The sequence below is a fragment of the Pleurodeles waltl genome, chromosome 11 (assembly GCF_031143425.1).
Source record: "Pleurodeles waltl isolate 20211129_DDA chromosome 11, aPleWal1.hap1.20221129, whole genome shotgun sequence".
NCBI classification, from domain to species: Eukaryota; Metazoa; Chordata; class Amphibia; order Caudata; family Salamandridae; genus Pleurodeles; species Pleurodeles waltl.
The window spans coordinates 880,149,651-880,170,017 of NC_090450.1; the positions used below are offsets into that span (position 1 = coordinate 880,149,651).

The following is a 20,367-nucleotide window of genomic DNA, read 5'->3' on the forward strand; positions in this document are numbered from 1 at the left end:
GAACCCTTCAAAATTCGGTGTTGATCTGTTGTAACTAACCCGATACCGAACGCAAACAATACCGTCGAATTTTCCGAGATTTTAACTAACTTTCCGAACCGAAACGCAGAGCGAAAAGGAACACGTCCGAACCCGATGGCGGAAAGAAAACAATCTAAGATGGAGTCGACGCCCATGCGCAATGGAGCCGAAAGGGGAGGAGTCCCTCGATCTCGTGACTCGAAAAAGACTTCTTCAAAGAAAAACAACTTGTAACACTCCGAGCCCAACACTAGATGGCGGGATGTGCACAGCATGTGTATCTGCAGCTACACATGCCATCGAACATATATATATATATATATATATATATATATATATATATATATATATATATATGTCACTTACCCAGTGTACATCTGTTCGTGGCATGAGACACTGCAGATTCACATGCTGTGCATTATCCTGCCATCTAGTGTTGGGCTCGGAGTGTTACAAGTTGTTTTTCTTTGAAGAAGTCTTTTCGAGTCACGAGACCGAGGGACTCCTCCCTTTCGGTTCCACTGCGCATGGGCGTCGACTCCATCTTAGATTGTTTTCCCCGCAGAGGGTGAGGTAGGAGTTGTGTATATAGTAAAGGTGCCCATGCAATGGAGTAAGTATGTATGTACATAATGTGTATAAGAATAGTATATATTTACAGATTTACAAGTTTCATTCAACTTATAACGGCTACAGGCTCCCGGGGAGGCGGGAGGGCGCATGTGAATCTGCAGCGTCTCTTGCCACGAACAGATGTACACTGGGTAAGTGACATTTTCAGTTTGATGGCATGTGTAGCTGCAGATACACATGCTGTGCATAGACTAGTAAGCCGTAATCTCCCCAAAAGCGGTGGCTTAGCCTGTAGGAGTTGATGTTGTCTGAAATAATGTTAGTAATACAGCCTGTATGCTGGCTTGTTGTGCTGTTAACACATCTACACAGTAATGTTTTGTGAATGTAGGAGGCGTAGACCATGTGGCTGCCTTACAAATTTCTGTCATAGGTATATTCCCTAAAAAAGCCATTGTGGCGCCTTTTTTCCTAGTGGAATGCGCCTTTGGTGTAATAGGTAGATCCCTTTTTGCTTTAATATAGCAGGTTTGAATACATTTCACTATCCAACTAGCAATGCCTTGCTTGGATATAGGATTCCCTGCATGAGGTTTTTGGAAGGCTACAAATAATTGTTTTGTTTTACGAAACTGTTTTGTTCTGTCAATGTAATACAATAGTGCTCTTTTGATGTCTAACGTATGTAAGGCTCTTTCTGCTACTGAGTCTGGTTGTGGAAAAAAGACTGGGAGTTCCACTGTTTGGTTTAGGTGGAATGGTGATATAACTTTTGGTAAGAATTTTGGATTTGTACGGAGAACCACTTTATGTTTATGTATTGTATGAAGGGTTCTTGTGTAGTAAATGCTTGTATTTCGCTTACTCTTCTAAGAGAAGTGATAGCTACCAGGAAGGCTACCTTCCAAGTTAAGTATTGCATTTCACATGAGTGCATGGGTTCAAATGGTGGTACCATGAGTCGTGTTAATACAATATTGAGGTTCCACGAAGGGACTGGTGGTGTTCTCGGGGGTATGATTCTTTTCAATCCTTCCATAAATGCTTTGATGACTGGGATTCGAAAGAGCGATGTTGAGTGTTTAATCTGCAGATAGGCAGATATTGCTGTGAGATGTATTTTAATAGAAGAGAATGCTAGGTTAGATTTTTGTAAGTGTAGTAACTTACAATATTTTTTGCGGAAGCATGTAGTGGTTGAATTTTATTATTGTGGCAGTAGTAAACAAATCTTTTCCATTTGTTTGCATAACAATGTCTTGTAGTAGGTTTCCTAGCTTGTTTAAGGACCTCCATACATTCTTGTGTAAGGTCTAAATGGCCAAACTCTAAGACTTCAGGAGCCAGATTGCTAGATTGAGCTATGCTGGATTCGGGTGTCTGATCTGTTGTTTGTGTTGAGTTAACAGATCTGGCCTGTTTGGTAATTTGACGTGGGGTACTACTGATAGGTCCATCAGTGTTGTGTACCACGGTTGGCAAGCACAAGTTGGTGCTATGAGTATTAGTTTGAGTCTGTTTTGACTCAGTTTGTTTACCAGATAAAGAATGAGTGGGAGAGGGGGAAAAGCGTAAGCAAATATCCCTGACCAACTCATCCATAATGCATTGCCCTTGGACAGAGGGTGTGGGTACCTGGCCGCAAAGTTTTGGCATTTTGCATTTTCTTTTGTTGCGAATAGGTCGATTTTTGGTGTTCCCCAACGTAGAAAGTAATCTTGTAGGATCTGGGGATGAATCTCCCATTCGTGTGTCTGTTGATGATCTCGACTGAGATTGTCGGCTAACTGGTTTTGAATCCCTGGGATGTATTTTGCTATTAGGCGAATGAGATTGTGAATTGCCCAATGCCAAATCTTTTGTGCTAAGAAACACAGTTGTGACGAGTGTGTCCCTCCTTGCTTGTTCAGGTAATACATTGTCGTCATGTTGTCTGTTTTGACAAGAATGTGTTTGTGGGCTACCAGTGGTTGAAATGCTTTTAATGCTAGAAAAACTGCTAGCAGTTCCAAATGATTTATGTGAAGTTGTTTTTGTTGATTGCCCCATTGACCCTGTATGCTGTACTTGTTGAGGTGTGCTCCCCACCCCATCATGGAAGCATCTGTTGTGATAACAGCTTGATGCACTGGGTCTTGGAATGGCCGCCCTTTGTTTAAATTTATTGGGTTCCACCACTGAAGCAAGGAGTGTGTTTAGCGGTCTATCAACACTAGATCTTGCTAGATGGCGCTTGTGTCCATTGTTTTGCTAGGCACTGTTGTAAGGGCCGCATGTGTAATCTTGCATTTGGGACAATGGCTATGCATGAAGCCATCATGCCTAGAAGTTTCATTACAAAGCTTACTGGGTAGTGTTGGTTTGGCTGTATGCTTGATGTTACATTTTGGAATGCTTGGACCCTTTGTGGAGTTGGAGTGGCAATTGCCCATTGTGTGTTGAGTGTTGCTCCCAAATATTGTTGTATTTGGGATGGTTGCAGATGTGATTTCTGGTAATTGATAGAGAACCTCAGCTTGTGTAGAGTTTCTATGACATATTGCGTGTGAAGAAGACACTGTTGTTGAGTGTTGGTTTTTATTAGCCAGTCATCCAAATATGGAAATACGTGCATGTGCTGTCTCCTTATGTGAGCGGCTACTACTGCTAGGCATTTTGTGAATACCCTTGGTGCTGTTGTTATTCCGAACGGTAGCACTTTGAATTGATAGTGTACGCTGTGCATTACAAACCTTAAGTATTTTCTGTGAGAAGGATGGATGGGTATGTGTAAATACGCATCCTTGAGATCCAATGTTGTCATGTATTCTTCCTTTTTTAATAAAGGAACCACGTCCTGAAGTGTTACCATGTGGAAGTGGTCTTATTTGATGAAGAGATTCAGTGTTCTGAGATCTAAGATAGGTCTTAACGTTTTGTCCTTTTTTGGAATTAGGAAATATAGTGAGTATACGCCTGTTCCTTTCTGATGTTTGGGTACGAGCTCTATTGCTTGTTTTTGTAGTAGTGCTTGGACCTCTATTTGTAATAGGTCTAAGTGTTGTTGGGACAGATAGTGCGTTCTTGGTGGCACATCTGGCGGGGATGTTGTGAATTCTATGCAATAACCATGTTGGATAATTGATAGGACCCAGGCGTCGGTGGTAATATGTGCCCAGTCCTGATAATATGTGGTTAACCCCCCCCCCACTCCCACCTGGTGACAAGTGTTGGGGTTTTGTGACATTGAAGTCACTGTTTGGTCTGGCTTGGTTTGGTTGCTTGGAACTTTCCCCTTCCTCTTGGGAATTGTCCTCTATAGGAACCGCGAAACCCTCCCCTTTGGTATTGTGCCTGATAGGTGGGTCTAGTTTGAGAGGTGGAAGGCTCTGATGTTTGTTGCCGAACACCCCCTCTGAATTGTGGTTTCCTAAAGGTGTCTCTGACTTGTGGGGAATAGAGTGCGCCCATGGCTTTGGCCGTGTCCGTGTCTTTTTTTAACTTCTCAATTGCTGTGTCAACTTCCGGCCCAAACAACTGTTCTTGATTAAACGGCATGTTCAAGACCGCTTGTTGAATCTCTGGCTTGAATCCAGACCTTCTTAACCATGCATGCCTGCGAATGGTTACCGCCGTGTTGACTGTTTGTGCTGCCGTGTCTAGTGCGGACCTTATCTGGTTGTTAGATACGGCCTGTCCTTCTTCCACAACCTATTGGGCACGTTTCTGGTGTTCCTTGGGTAAGTTCTGTATGATGTGTTGTGTCTCGTCCCAGTGTGCCCTGTCGTAGCGAGCAAGTAGGGCTTGCAAATTTGCAATCCGCCATTGATTGGCTGCTTGTGCTGCCACTCGTTTGCCCGCTGCGTCAAACTTTCTGCTTTCTTTGTCAGGCAGTGGAGCATCTCCTGACGATTGAGAGTTTGCTCTCTTTCTTGCTGCTCCTACAACCACTGAGTCCGGTGTAAGTTGTTGTGTTATGAATACCGGATCTGTTGGAGGGAGGTTTGTATTTCTTCTCAACTCTCGGCGTGATATCCCTTCCCTTTACAGGCTCCTGGAAGACCTGTTTCGCATGTTTGAGCATGCCCGGGAGCATTGGCAGACTCGGATAGGAAGCGTGGGTGGATGCCAAGGTGTTAAACAGGATATCATCCTCCACTGGCTCTGTGTGCATTGCTACGTTGTGGAACGTAGCTGCTCTGGATAGTACCTGCGTATATGCAGTACTGTCTTCTGGAGGTGATGGCTTTGTTGGATAACAATCCGGACTGTTATCCGATACTGGTGCATCATATAAGTCCCATGCATCAGCAACATCCTGTGTCAACCCAGTATGTATGGGTGACTGCATTGTAGGTGTTCCCACTGGTGACAGTTGTGGTGAGTGTGGTGGGGACGTTTGTGGTGATACCCCTGGTGGTGGGGATTTGTCTCTAACCACCTTTGCCTTAGGTTGCATTTCAGTCTCCTGAAATGCAAGCTTCCTTTTAGATTTGAGTGGAGGTAAAGTTTCCAGTCTCTTTCTGGATATGTAACCTCCTTTGTGTATGGTCCGGTTCTTCCATACCTAATTCCTGCTCAAATCTATCTCTTTCCTTCATTTGGCTGGAAAGTCCTTGCTCTTCTGTATAAGAGCTTCTTTTCGGCTCCGAAGCCGCTTTTTTCGGTACCGAGGTTTTCGATATAGTCTTTTTCGGTCCCAAAGATATTTTCCACACTTTGGGTGAATCGAACTCTCGGTGTCGAGATCGTTCGGTGCCGGAATCGGAAGTCTTTGGCAAATCTCTGGCCTTTTTCGGTGCCGATGTTTGGTCACCTTCTTTTCAGTGGGTTAAGCCATGGCCTGCTGGCGGTGGCGTCCCCACGGCCTTAAATGTCTTTGTGTGAGTTTTGGACTGGGCAGGTTTACTCACTGTTCGCTGCGCCGTCGAGTGTCGTTCACTTTCGGATTCATCAGAGTCCATCCCCTGGATGGAGATGCTTTCCTCCTCTCCAACGTAGAGTTGCTCTTTCGGTGTTGACCCCATTTGCAGTCTTCTTGCGGGTCGATCGCTCAAGGTCTTTTTCGATCGAAACAACAAGCCTCGCAAGTATCCTCCCTGTGTTCAGGTGATAAACACAGATTACAGACCCGGTGCTCGTCTGTATAAGGATACTTCGATGACACTTAGGACAGAAACGGAATGGGGGTCGGTCCATTAGTCTGGGATGATGGGTGTGGTCGGGCCACCCAGGCCTTGGTGAAGAACAGAAGCCCCAAAGGGCCGCTAGAGCGCTCTTGATGTCGGTGCCGATACACTAACACTAACACGGTACCGAACGATAACAATACCGTCGAATTTTCGATAATTTTGCTAACTTTCCCGATTCGAAATACGGAGCGAAGAGGAACACGTCCGAAACCGATGGCAGAAAGAAAACAATCTAAGATGGAGTCGACGCCGATGCGCAATGGAGCCGAAAGGGAGGAGTCACTCGGTCTCGTAACTCGAAAAGACTTCTTTGAAGAAAAACAACTTGTAACACTCCGAGCCCAACTCTAGATGGCAGGATAATGCACAGCATGTCTATCTGCAGCTACACATGCCACCGAACATATATATATATATGTTCAGGGGTCCCTGCACGTGGGCGAAAATATTCAGTGCTAATGACTATTGATGAGGATCCCCTGGAAGAGAACTTTTAATAAACTGGAAGACAGCAAGGCACTCAACACCTCCCAATCCGGATTCCACAAACACCAAAGCACCGAGGTCGCACTCATCGCTGCCACAGACGACATCAGGACCATGCTCGACGAAGGAGAAACAGCAGCACTCATCCTCCTGGACCTCTCCGCGGCCTTCGACACGGTTTGTCATCACACTCTCCGCACACGCCTCCATAACGCCAGAATCCGCGACAAAGCACTCAATGGATCTCATCATTTCTTTCAGGCAGAGCCCAGAGAGTCCACCTTCCACCATTTATATCAGAAGCCTCCAGTATCATCTGTGGCGTCCCCCAAGGCTCATCTCTCAGCCCCATGCTCTTCAACGTGTACATGGCCCCACTCGCCAACATCGCTCGAACACACCACATCAACATAATTTCCTATGCAGACGACACTCAGCTAATCCTCTCCCTCACAAAAGACCCTACAGCTGCAAAAAACAACCTCCACAATGGACTACAAGCCATCGCTAGCTGGATGGAGGCAAGCCGCCTCAAATTAAACACAGACAAGACAGAGATCCTCATCTTCGGAGCCAACCCCTCAGCATGGAACGACTCCTGGTGGCACACCTCCCTAAGATCTGCACCACCTCCCACCACCCACGCACGTAACCTGGGATTCATCCTGGATTTCACACTCAGCATGATTTAGCAGGTCAACACCATCTCCTCTTCTTGCTACAACACCCTCTCCATGCTCTGAAAAATCTTCAAGTGGATTCCCGTCAAAACCAGGAAAACTGTCACCCACGCCCTGGTCAGCAGCCGATTGGACTAAGGAAACGCCCTATATGCAGGAACAACAACCAAACTCCAAACAAAGCTGCAAAGAATGCAGAACGCATCCACCCGACTCATTATGGACGTCCCACGCCGCCACCACATCACCCCCCACCTCAGAGGCTTACACTGGCTACCAATACCAAAGAGGATCACCTTCAATCAATCAATCCATTTATAGAGCGCGCTACTCACCCGAGAGGGTCTCAAGGCGCTGGGGAGGGGGGGTGGGTTACTGCTGCTCGAAAAGCCATGTCTTGAGGCGCTTCCTGAAGGCGAGATGGTCCTGGGTAGTTCTTAGGTGTGTGGGGAGGGAGTTCCATGTTTTGGCTGCCAGGTAGGTGAAGGATTTTCCTCCTGCGGTGGTTCTGCGGATACGTGGGACGGTGGCGAGGGCGAGGCTGGCTGAGCGAAGCTGAAGGGTGGGTGTGTAGAACGAGAGGCAGCTGGCGAGGTATTCGGGCCCATGTTGTGGAGAGCTTTGTGTGCATGGGTGAGGAGCCTGAAGGTGATCCTCTTGTTGACGGGAAGCCAGTGCAGGTGTTTCAGGTGGGCGGATATGTGGCTGTGGCGCGGGATGTCGAGGATGAGGCGTGAAGAGGCGTTCTGTATGCGTTGGAGACGTTTCTGTAGTTTTGCTGTGGTCCCTGCGTATAGGGTGTTTCCGTAGTCCAGACGGCTTGTGACGAGGGCATGGGTAACTGTCTTTCTGGTTTCGGCGGGGATCCATCTGAAGATTTTTCGGAGCATGCGAAGGGTGTTGAAGCATGATGACGAGACAGCGTTTACTTGCTTGGTCATAGTGAGGAGGGGGTCCAGGATGAATCTGAGGTTGCGTGTGTGGTCTGAGGGGGTTGGTGCGGTGCCCAGCACCGTGGGCCACCAGGAGTCGTCCCAGTTGGATGGGGATTGTCCGAGGATGAGGACCTCCATTTTGTCTGAGTTCAGCTTGAGGCGGCTGAGCTTCATCCATTCCGCAACGTCTTTCATTCCTTCCTGTAGGTTGATTTTGGCGGTGGTAGGGTCTTTGGTAAGGGAGAGTATCAGCTGGGTGTCGTCGGCGTAGGAGATGATGTTGATGTTGTGTTTGCGAGCGATGTCGGCGAGGGGGGTCATGTAGATATTGAAGAGGGTTTTGAGGGTACGGCAGGATTTATTGGATTCTTTGAGGGCGTCTGTGAACCACGGGGGTTTCCTGATGATGGTTCCGCTTGGGTGGCTTTTAAGTGGAGCGATGTTTTCGGCACAGTTGGTGATCCACTGTGTGAGGCTGTGGGCTGCGTTGTTGGCGTCGGTGGTGATGGCAGGTGGGTTTTGGTTCAGTGTTGAGAGGAGCTGCTCTGTGGAGATTTTGCTCCAGTGTCTGCAGGGGATTTGTTGTGTGTGATGGTGGTGGGTCTCCCGTTTGAAGGTGAAGTGGACGCATCTGTTGTCGGTCCAGTGTAGTTCAGAGGAGTGGCTGAAGGATATGTGGTTGCTGGCGGAGAAGATGGGGTCGAGCGTGTGGCCAGCGGTGTGGGTGGGGTGTTCACCAGTTTCTTGAGTCCGAGGCTGGCGAGGTTGTCGAGCAGGGTGGCGGTGTTGTTGTCGTTGTTTTTCTCCAGGTGGAAGTTCAGGTCCCCGAGGAGGATGTAGTCTGGTGAGGCTTGGGCATGCGGGCTGATGAAATCTGTGATGGTTTCGCTGAATTGGGCGCGTGGGCCCGGGGGCCTGTAGACGAGAGTTCCTCTGAGGGTGGTTCTGGGGTCGGTGTGGATCTGGAAGTGTACGTGTTCGGCGGCGAGGGGGGTGTCTTCGGTGGTGGTCGTGATGTTGATGGAGTTCCTGTAGATGATGGCGATTCCTCCACTGGTTTGGTTGATGTGGTCCTTCCGGGCGATCTTGTAGCCGTCGGGGATGGCTATGGCGATGTTAGGAGTCGAGGAGGCGTTCATCCAGGTTTCTGTGATGAAGGCGACGTCTGGTGCTGTTGTGTCCAGGAGGTCCCATAGTTCGATGGCGTGCTTGTGGACAGAGCGTGTGTTGAGAAGGATGCACTTGAGGTGGTTGTTGGTGCGAGTGCCGGTGGGAGGTCTGCAGGCTCGGTGGAATGTGTATTTGCAGGCTTGACAGGTGAAGGGTCCATGAGTACGTTTAGGGATGGCTTGGTAGCAGGTGGCTGTTCGTCCAGGGTTGAGGGCATTGAGGGAGGCGGCGTCGTATCTTAGTCGGTGTTTTGAGTGCGGTGGGGGCCAGGGGTTCTGGTGCTGGGCGCGGTCCGGGCGCAGACGGGCTTGCCTTTGCGCAACAGGCAAGAAAAGGAAATTCAGAAGAAAAGCGCAACAGGCAAGAAAAGGAAATTCAGAAGAAAAGCGCAACAGGCAAGAAAAGGAAATTCAGAAGAAAAGCGCAACAGGCAAGGAAAGGAAATTCAGAAGGAAAGCGCAACAGGCAAGAAAAGGAAATTCAGAAGAAAAGCGCAACAGGCAAGAAAAGGAAATTCAGAAGAAAAGCGCAACAGGCAAGAAAAGGAAATTCAGAAGAAAAGCGCAACAGGCAAGAAAAGGAAATTCAGAAGAAAAGCGCAACAGGCAAGGAAAGGAAATTCAGAAGGAAAGCGCAACAGGCAAGAAAAGGAAATTCAGAAGAAAAGCGCAACAGGCAAGAAAAGGAAATTCAGAAGAAAAGCGCAACAGGCAAGGAAAGGAAATTCAGAAGGAAAGCGCAACAGGCAAGGAAAGGAAATTCAGAAGGAAAGCGCAACAGGCAAGGAAAGGAAATTCAGAAGGAAAGCGCAAAGGTAAACCTAAGACCTTCAAGAAGTGTCAGGGGCCTGGGCAGGTGGAGCTGCAGCGGTGAGGAAGCGACTTACCTTCAAACTCCTCGTCCACGCACACAAGACCCTCACAACACAGGCCCAACCTACCTCAACGAAAGACTCACCTTCCACACCCCCACGCGCAACCTTCGCTCCGCCAGCCTCGCCCTCGCCTCTGTTCCCCGCATCGGCTGCACCACCGCCGGAAGATCCTTCTCCCACCTGGCCGCCCAGACCTACAACTCCCTACCGCTCCACCGTCACCAGACGCAAGACCTCTTAACTTTCAGGAAACACCTAAAGACATGGCTTTACGACCAGTAGTCCCCCTCCCCCCCCAGCGCCTTGAGACCCTAATGGGTGATTAGTGCGCTTTATAAATCTTGTGATTGATTGATTGAATTACTTTTTGCAACTGATATCGTTTATTTTTTATTTTTATTTAGCATGCAATTTCGAAGCTGAATAACTATTAAGCTTGAGAGTTAGTTTAGTATAGGAGTCACCAGTGCCTGCATACGAGCACTGCAGCTGTGATGTCCGCATTTTTCTGTGTGGCACACAGTTTTGGTGACGTTTGGTTGCATTATAATGTGGGTATGCTATTTCAATTTACAATCACAATAAAAAAAAACATTCCATTTAAAGGAATTCCTAACCTTGAGATTTTCAGGGCAGAATTGATGGCCATACATGTCAATGGCGGAAAGAAATATGGATTCAACCTGATTATGACGCAGTTCATACGAAGGAAGGTGCGATGCAATTAGGACCTAAAATAAAGAAAACACTTTTGTGAAAACATGAGACAATAACAATTTAATGCATATCAACTGCTGCATGCTTTACAGACAATGTGTAGTAATCCTTAAAGAACCCCAAACAAATGTGTAAGAATTTTCAGGGGTATAAATTTAGACATGTCTCCTAATACCTAGGGAAAGTGAAAGAAACACCTTCTATGGTATATCAATATAGACATCAAGAGCCCAGTTAGACTGGCTTGTGAAATTGCACATATGTCAGATGCAATATTAAAAAGCTGTGCTGCATTGACTCAGGTGAGCCATTACAAGGAATCAATACCAGGGTTGGTGTTCAAACACACAAATTAGATTGATAAGCTTTCACAAAGGTATTTTGATACTAACTGAAAGCAAGGTAGAAAACAGCCAAAACATAACTGTGGCCAAGAAGCTATGTCTTAGAAGTCAGTAGAAAACGTACAGAAGCATGCATGACTAGTACTGAAGATATAAACCAGAAACAACTCACCTGTCTTGCTCTCAAAGCTACTTTTGAGTGTTCAGTTTTACTCAACTGTGTCAGCTCATTGAGAATAGTCATAAGTTCATCAGTAAGGGTAGGGTCACGACCACACAACTGATCCTTAAGGGAAAAATAACAACGGTTAACAGAAACAACATGCATTGTGTGCCACTAGATTTTAAGTTTTTACTATACACAGGAAACTACAGCAAAAAAAGTCTATAGTTTCGCATACGAAAGCTTTTACTTTAAAAACGTACTCTTATTTTGTTTTCATGGTCCACTTTTAAAATACCATGATGTAAGTTTCAGCCTATTATAAATCTATCTGGATCTTCCTGTTCAATTAGAAGAGAAAATGGTTATTCTAAAAAAAAAACAAAAGGAGGACAATTACTAAGACCTATGGTGTGGTTAGAAACAAGCCAATCTTGAAAAGTCACAAATTTTCAACAATGTATTGCACAACAGAGAAACATTCTGGAACTGACTGAGGCGAACAAGTTACTTACCTTGGTAATGCCTTATCTGTTACAGGATCATCTAACCACAGATTCCTTACCTTAGAATTATCCCCAGGTGCCAGTCTGGATCCGGATATTTTTTCCCGAGCAGTACCCCTGCACGCCAGTAGGTGGAATCATTCAGCTCCACGTGGCGTTGTCTGTGCCAGAAGGGGATGTTCTCTCTGCTTATATGGACACCAACCAGGTGTGCTGATATCAATTTTCTTTTCACAACTTTATACATCAGAAGGGTGGAGCCACATATAACACTGAGCAATGGTGTGGAATAACTAGGGCCCGGAAAGGGTAACAGCCCGATCCCCAGATAACCATTCGTAACAGCGGGGATGTTGGATGAGTCGGTACAGAACATGTGGCTAATTAGCATCTCTACCAGCTAAGGCATTACCAAAGTTAAGTAACTTTTTCTTCTGACAGACTTCTAGCCGCAGATTCATTCCCACACAATAGATAGGGTAAAGTGCCCAATTCCTATGGACCACACTCTCCAGGCAGTAGCGCTTTTTTTTCATGCGCAATGAGGCCCACATTGCTGCCTGGCAGATGTCCAGGACCATAACTGTTTGCTAAGGCAGTGGTCGCAGCCTTAGCTCTGGTGGAATGAGCTTCTTGGCTAATGCATAGCAGATCTTGATACAGAGCACGCTCCATCTGGACATGATCTGTTTCTGTGCAGCCCATCCTTTCATTGCTCCAACATGCCCCAAAAAGAGTTGGTTGTCCACCCGGAACTCTAGTGTTTGGTCAAGGTAGAATGACAAAGCTCTCTGGGGAGCAGACGGTGGAGTCGCTCCTCTTCCTTGGAGGATGATGGATTGGTCTATGTGAAATTGAGTGACCAATTTCGGGAGAAAGGAGGCTCTTGAGTGAAAAAACAGTTTGGCAGGATAGTGACGTAAATAGGCTTGCACAACAAGGCCTGACGCTCACTGACCCTCTGGGCAGATGTTATCACCATCAGGAAGAATGTCTTATGGTAAGTAGTCTGAGGGGGCAATTATGAAGTGGTAAAAAGGGAGTGCAAATGAGAAATGTGCCACAATTAGCTTTTCTGAACACCAGGCCATACACTTTTGCCAACAGCAGGCATATACTATCTACGTGGAGGGACACCTGGCTACCAAGATAACACAAACTGCGAGAGAAAGGTCGACAGCTGTCAACTTCTGGCACTCAATCTTCACGCAAAAAGGTCAAGAGTTGATAGGTTCAGTTGGAGAACCATCCCCTGCTGCTGCGCCAGAAGATCCTCCCAAAGGGACAGCCTGAACGGAGGATTGATGGCCATGCTCAATAGCTCCGGGCACCAAACTCTCTGTGCCCAGTCCGAGGCCACAAGAATGACTTGAACCCTGTCATTCCTGATCTTCTTCAGAACTCTGACTAGGAGTTGTAAAGCAGAAAGGCATACTAGAGGCCTGAGCTCCACTGGAGACGAAAAACATCTCTAAGCGAGAGCCACCTTGAAAGCTCCATCATACAGATCTGCTGACATTCAGAGCTATCAGCGGTGGAGAGTGGATCTAACTACATCTCTCCCCACTGCTGAAAGAAACCTTGTACCACCTCAGAATGGAGATGCCATTTGTGATACGCTAGGCATCTTCAGCTGAGTTCATCTGCCCTGGCGTTCAGAAAGCCTGCCCGGTGTTGAACCACCAGGGAAATGCCCCGATGTTCCAGCCATGTCCAGAGACACAAAATCCTCTTGACAAAGGGTCAATGACCCCATCCCGCCTTTTTTGTTGCAGTACCACATAGTGGTGGTGTTGTCCATTAACAACTGCACTAGCCTTCCCTTGATGGAGGTTGAAAGTCTTGACGTGGAGTCCGGATTCCACCAGAGTCTTCTGATCTGCACATGTGTCACCATTGTGAGATCATGTTGGAGAAGGGAGAGGAGTCTGCCAATGAAACAAACATGGTTTACTAGTCACCACTGTAGATCGTTCAGAGTTCCCTCCGAGATGCAGACCATGTCAAAGAGATTCCCCTGATGCTGCCCCCACTAAAACTTCAGTTCCCACTGCAGAGCCCGCATATGCAAGTGGGTTTATGTCACCAGCAGGATGCAGGAGGCTGTGTGTCCCAGCAGCCTCTGAGTCAGTCTCACCGAAATCCAGGAAAGAGGCTGAAACATCGGTATCATAGGCTGAATATCCTGGACCTGCTGTCCGGGAGGATAGGCCTGAAACTGAACCGTGTCCAGAACAACTCAGATGAAAGGGAGCATCTGAGGCAGAGTCGGGTGTGACTTTAGCATGTTGATAGTGAACTCCAGTGAGTGAAAGAGGTCTGCTGTAGTCTGGAGGTGGAAGACAACAGCCTGGGACGTGCCTGCCTTTTATAACCAGTTGTTGAGGATAGGTGAAGATTGACACCCCTGATCTCCGCAGATGAGCTGCAACCACCGCCATCAATGTGGTGAACACCCAAGAGGCACTGGTGAGGCCAAAGAGAAGCACAGTGAACTAAAAGTGCTTGTTGCCTACCTTGAACTGCAGGTAACGCCTGTGGCCAGGTAGGACGGGAATGTGAAAGTATGTGTCCTGAAAATCCAACAATGCCATCCTGTCTCCTGGGTCCAGGGTAGACAGGACTTGAGTCAGTGAGCATTCTGAACTTCGCCTTCTTGAGGAAGATATGACTTTGCTTACGTATGATAACTAATTTTGTGGCTAGAGCTCCTCTTTCAGTGACCTGTAATGATCCCTAAAATGTACTACAAAAATTGATGTGTCCATAAAAATGCATTCTTCTTAGCACCACTCCTAAAAGCGTAAGACCTAAACTATTTTACAGGATTAAATCTGATGTAAAAAGAAAAAAAAAACTCACATCAGACTCCTGAAAAACTATAAAGTTTATACATTACAATTACTTCTTTGCTGCTCAACTTTTATTACCAGGTGTACTTGTGATTACTAGGTTTAACATGGAAGTATTTAGAGTACATCACTCCGTATTAATGCATTTACAAAAATGGAAATGTGTATAGGTAAAGGGGAAAACAAGCATCTATTGTCTTTTGTTACTGTCCATTTTTATGCTGTATGACCACCAAAGATTACAAAAAGGATAGGACAGAATGCAATTATCTTGCCTATGCCCGGAAGACCCTGCTTAGGACCCCAAACAGCAAAAGTAGTGTAGTGAGATTCCCTGCATTGTTTATACAGCACACACCTAGGGCTTCGCTATGGGATTAGCTGTATGACATTCGAGGTCTTAATCAGAGGCAATTTAAAGGTGGCTTTGAATCAGCCACCACCTTTACAGTAACAGAATGTGCTTACATTGCAGACTTTTGTTGAGGTCTATCTCTCCTGCTAAGTCGATGATCTCAGTGCCTGAAGAACAGGATTTTTATGCGGTCTTAGGCACTTGATCAAAACAAAAAAACATGATTCCGAACACATCACTTTATACATCTGTCCTTGTAATTTTTAATCCAGTTATTTAAAAGAACCCCTTTGGAGTGTGCTGTCTAGTCCAGTCCCAATCATACGTTTCCACCACCACTCTGACTATATTGGAAGAAATACAGGCTCAACAGGACTCCACATACTGTACAATTCTAAATAGGAAACATAATATTCAAGGCACTCAAGCTACTAAAGATAAGTTTCCTGTGAAGATGTTTGCAGCTGCATCTGGAACAAATGAGGAACAAATACATCAATATACTATTTACTTACAATTAACATTGTGACAAGCAGATTTTTCTTTGCCACCTGAGCATGGGAGAATATGCATTCAAGCACTGGTGTCATGTCCGGCTTGTACTGTTCCCGTAGATTTATTACACACTTGTCATAGTGAGCTAAAGGATGTATAAACAGAAGAGATGTGTCATTGATCTATGATTAAGTTAACATGTGTGTCCAAATCACAGAACTGTGATGTAATATTACCTTGCTGAAACTGTGTTTCCACTTGCAAATATCTCCTCAGCAAGTCCAATACAACTGATTTCATGTAACCCCGAATCCCACTACGATACCTGGGAGCAAGAGGAAGTTAGCATAGACATCTTTAGAATCAGAAAGTCTTTATGCCTCTATTATCAGTCCTTCAGGACATTCGCTCCAAAAGTGATTGGATCAAAAACTATCCCAAACTAAAGAGGTCCATTCAGACAAATTTCATGAAACAAATAGTCCACACACTCCGTTAAACTACTATCGTTCACAAATGTGCTCTATGTTTAACTTATTAGAATTTCAGCATCCGCTCCCATTATAGAAAGCAAATCATGAAACAGCACAATATTCTTCCAGGTCAATAATTATTGGGTCAGCATGAATGCTTCTGGAAACGTAGTATGTGATTAAAGGAAAATAGTATGATTGGGTTTCACAAATTGGGAGGTCAGAAAATACTTTCTACTTTGAAACAGATAAATAATTAGACAATTCAAAGGTAGGAACGAACTAATACATGTACCACAAAAAGTAAATCAAAGGTTTTTCGGAGCCTGAAAGTGATTTGAAATACCATATCCCAGTCACAGAACAAGGATAAGTTTCAAAGCACAATGTGCACATCTGCTGGCAGAAAACATGCCAAGATTATTAGGGACGGGGGGGGGGGGGGGGGGCAGGCCAAATGTAGTGTACATCCAACCTCAAATGTTTGAGGGTATTTTCTAATATTGTTTTTAATCTGGCAGGTAAACAATTGCTATGAAAGGGGTGAGTGTCCAAATATTAAACATGAAAATGCACAAATCTCTGCCTGATTCAGGTTTTCAAACTTTTGGAAAATGCCCACAAGTCATTTTTAGGAGGACTTCCAGGAACATGTATGGATCTTTTCGACTTTGTGTAGTGCTGTGGCACTAGGCATTCTGATTCACTGGTGCCTCAAGAGCTCAGGTTCTGAATAATCTTTAACTGGCATGAGGAAAGGGTTTTCAGGAAAGGGGTTTAAACACCAATTACCATTGCATCTCTTCAAAATTTCTGATCAGTGTGTGGCCGAATGACAGATTGCTTTACCAATGTAAAAGGGCAGTTAAAAAAAATGGTAATAGTCACAGGAGCAATTTATTATTCAGATGTTATGTCTCCTATGTAACAAGTATTACTTCAATTGGTAGCACTTGGCTTTGTTTCAACTAATGCTCCAACTATTTCATACTGAAAGTTGGAAGTACCTCAGCCACTCTAACTGTGATTTCTATCTCTCTTCGTACTCCCTTTTCTGTTTGAACCAATCAGCTGCCGTTCTTTTCACTAAAACATCTTTTTTTTTTTTTACATTCAGACTCCTTACCTCTGCTTGTACCAATAAGCATGCATATGGCCTGGTCTCTTTTTGTCACTTAATGAAAATGTCACTTACCCAGTGTACATCTGTTCGTGGCATCAGTCGCAGTAGATTCGCATGTTCTGCAATAGCTCGCCATCTGGTGTTGGGCCGGAGTGTTACAAGTTGTTTTTCTTCAAAGAAGTCTTTCGAGTCACGGGACCGAGTGACTCCTCCTTTTGTCTCCATTGCGCATGGGCGTTGACTCTATCCTCGATTGTTTTTCCCCGCAGAGGGTGAGGTAGGAGTTGAATTGTAGTAATAGTGCCCATGCAATGGAGTGACTAAGTATGCACCTATTTAAGGTTGAGATGATACATATATAAATAATTGAAGGTAACTTCCAAACTGCTACAGGCTCCCGGGGAGGCGGGTGGGCACATGCGAATCTACTGCGACTGATGCCACGAACAGATGTACACTGGGTAAGTGACATTTTCAGTTCGATGGCATCTGTCGCTGTAGATACGCATGTTCTGCATAGACTAGTAAGCAGTTATTTCCCCAAAAGCGGTGGATCAGCCTGTAGGAGTGGAAGTAGTCTGAAATAATGTCCTTAATACGGCTTGACCTACGGTGGCTTGTTGTGCGGATAACACGTCTACACAGTAGTGCTTGGTGAATGTGTGAGGCGTAGACCATGTGGCTGCCTTACATATTTCTTGCATTGGGATGTTTCCTAGAAAGGCCATGGTAGCACCTTTCTTTCTGGTTGAGTGTGCCCTTGGTGTAATGGGCAGCTGTCGTTTAGCTTTAAGGTAGCAGATTTGGATGCATTTAACTATCCATCTGGCTATACCTTGTTTTGAAATTGGGTTTCGTGCGTGAGGTTTTTGAAATGCAATAAAGAGTTGTTTAGTCTTTCTGATGTTTTTTGTTCTGTCAATGTAATACATTAATGCTCTTTTGACATCTAATGTATGTAGTGCCCTTTCAGCTACGGTATCTGGCTGTGGAAAAAACACTGGAAGTTCCACTGTTTGATTTAGATGGAACGGTGAAATAACCTTTGGCAAAAATTTAGGATTGGTTCTTAGGACGACTTTATTTTTGTGTAGTTGTATAAAAGGTTCCTGTATAGTAAACGCCTGAATCTTGCTTACTCTTCTTAGGGAAGTAATGGCGATGAGAAATGCCACCTTCCAGGTTAGGAACTGTATGTCGCAGGAGTGCATGGGTTCAAAAGGTGGACCCATAAGTCTAGTTAGGACAACATTTAGGTTCCATGAAGGAACAGGTGGTGTTCTTGGTGGTATAATTCTCCTAAGGCCCTCCATGAATGCTTTAATGACTGGTATCCTATATAGGGAAGTTGAATAGGTAGTTTGCAGGTATGCAGATATTGCTGCAAGGTGAATCTTAATGGAAGAGAAAGCTAGGTTAGATTTTTGTAAGTGAAGCAAGTAACCCACTACCTGTTCTGGAGTTGTGTGTAATGGTTGTATTTGATTAATATGGCAGTAGCAAACAAACCTCTTCCATTTACTTGCATAGCAGTGCCTGGTGGATGGCCTTCTGGCTTGTTTTATGACTTCCATACATTCTTGGGTAAGTTGTAAGTGCCCGAATTCTAGTATTTCAGGAGCCAGATTGCTAGATTCAGCGATGCTGGATCTGGGTGTCTGATCTTTTGGTTGTGCTGTGTCAACAGATCTGGCCTGTTGGGCAATTTGATGCAGGGTACCACTGATAGGTCTAGCAGCGTTGTGTACCAGGGTTGCCTTGCCCAAGTTGGTGCTATCAATATGAGTTTGAGTTTGCTTTGACTGAGTTTGTTTACCAGGTAAGGAAGGAGAGGGAGAGGAGGAAAAGCGTAAGCAAATATCCCTGACCAGTTCATCCATAGGGCATTGCCTTGGGATTGTTTGTGTGGGTATCTGGATGCGAAGTTTTGGCATTTTGCGTTCTCCCTTGTCGCAAACAAGTCTATCTGAGGTGTTCCCCAGAGTTTGAAATAAGTGTTCAGAATTTGGGGGTGAATTTCCCATTCGTGGACCTGTTGGTGATCTCGAGAGAGATTGTCTGCGAGTTGATTTTGTATCCCTGGTATAAACTGTGCAATTAGGCGAATTTGGTTGTGAATTGCCCAATGCCAAATTTTTTGTGCTAGCAGGCTTAACTGCGTGGAGTGCGTCCCCCCCTGCTTGTTTAGATAATACATTGTTGTCATGTTGTCTGTTTTGACGAGAATGTATTTGTGAACTATTATTGGTTGGAAAGCTTTTAGTGCTTGAAAAACTGCTAGAAGTTCTAGGTGATTGATATGCAGTTTTGTTTGATGTACGTTCCATTGTCCTTGTATGCTGTGTTGATCGAGGTGTGCTCCCCACCCTGTCATGGAAGCATCTGTTGTTATTACGTATTGTGGCACTGGGTCTTGGAAAGGCCGCCCCTTGTTTAAATTTATGTTGTTCCACCACAGAAGCGAGAGGTAAGTTTGGCGGTCTATTAACACCAGATCTAGAAGGTGACCCTGTGCTTGAGACCACTGTGATGCTAGGCATTGTTGTAAGGGCCTCATGTGCAGTCTTGCGTTTGGGACAATGGCTATGCATGATGACATCATGCCTAGGAGTTGTAATACCATCTTTGCTTGTATCTTTTGTGTTGGATACATGCGTTGTATGATGGTGTTGAAATTTTGAATTCTTTGTGGACTTGGAGTGGCTACTCCTTTTGATGTGTCTATTATGGCTCCCAGGTATTGTTGTACCTTGCGTGGCAGAATTTTGGATTTTGTGAAATTGACGGTGAACCCTAGTTTGAAGAGGGTTTGTATGATATGATTTGTGTGGTTTGAGCACTCTATTAACGAATGGGCCTTGATTAGCCAGTCGTCTAGATATGGGAACACATGTATCTGCTGCCTTCTTATGTGTGCTGCGACTACCGCTAGACATTTGGTAAAGACTCTTGGTGCGGTTGTTAATCCGAAAGGCAGTACCTTGAATTGGTAATGTATTCCTTTGAATACAAACCTTAGGTATTTCCTGTGCGATGGGTGTATTGGTATATGGAAATAAGCATCCTTGAGGTCTAAAGTTGCCATGTAGTCGTGCAGCTTTAGCAATGGCAATACTTCTTGTAGTGTGACCATGTGGAAGTGGTCTGATTTGATGAAAGTGTTCACTACTCTGAGGTCTAGGATTGGTCTCAGTGTTTTGTCCTTCTTTGGTATCAGAAAGTACAGTGAGTAAACTCCTGTGTTTATTTGTGTGTTTGGCAGTAATTCGATTGCATTCTTTTGCAATAGTGCCTGCACTTCTATCTCCAGGAGATTGGAATGGTGTGTTGTTAAATTTTGTGCTTTTGGTGGTATGTTTGGAGGGAACTGTAGAAATTCTATGCAATAACCATGTTGGATAATTGCTAGAACCCAAGTGTCTGTAGTGA

At 45.2% G+C, this 20,367-nt stretch overlaps 1 protein-coding gene across 7 annotated transcripts in view; it reads right to left on the reverse strand.

The window, feature by feature from the left end:
• ACACB (acetyl-CoA carboxylase beta) overlaps positions 1-20,367 on the reverse strand; it is a 1,528,264-nt gene that overhangs the window by 834,891 nt on the left and 673,006 nt on the right. For all 7 annotated transcript variants that reach the window (XM_069214760.1, XM_069214756.1, XM_069214757.1 and 4 more), the window contains 4 exons: positions 15,579-15,667; positions 15,363-15,487; positions 11,144-11,257; positions 10,528-10,641 (listed from right to left, as the gene is read on the reverse strand). In XM_069214760.1, coding sequence (XP_069070861.1) covers positions 10,528-10,641; positions 11,144-11,257; positions 15,363-15,487; positions 15,579-15,667 — 442 coding nt within the window. The remainder of the gene's footprint in view (positions 1-10,527; positions 10,642-11,143; positions 11,258-15,362; positions 15,488-15,578; positions 15,668-20,367) is intronic.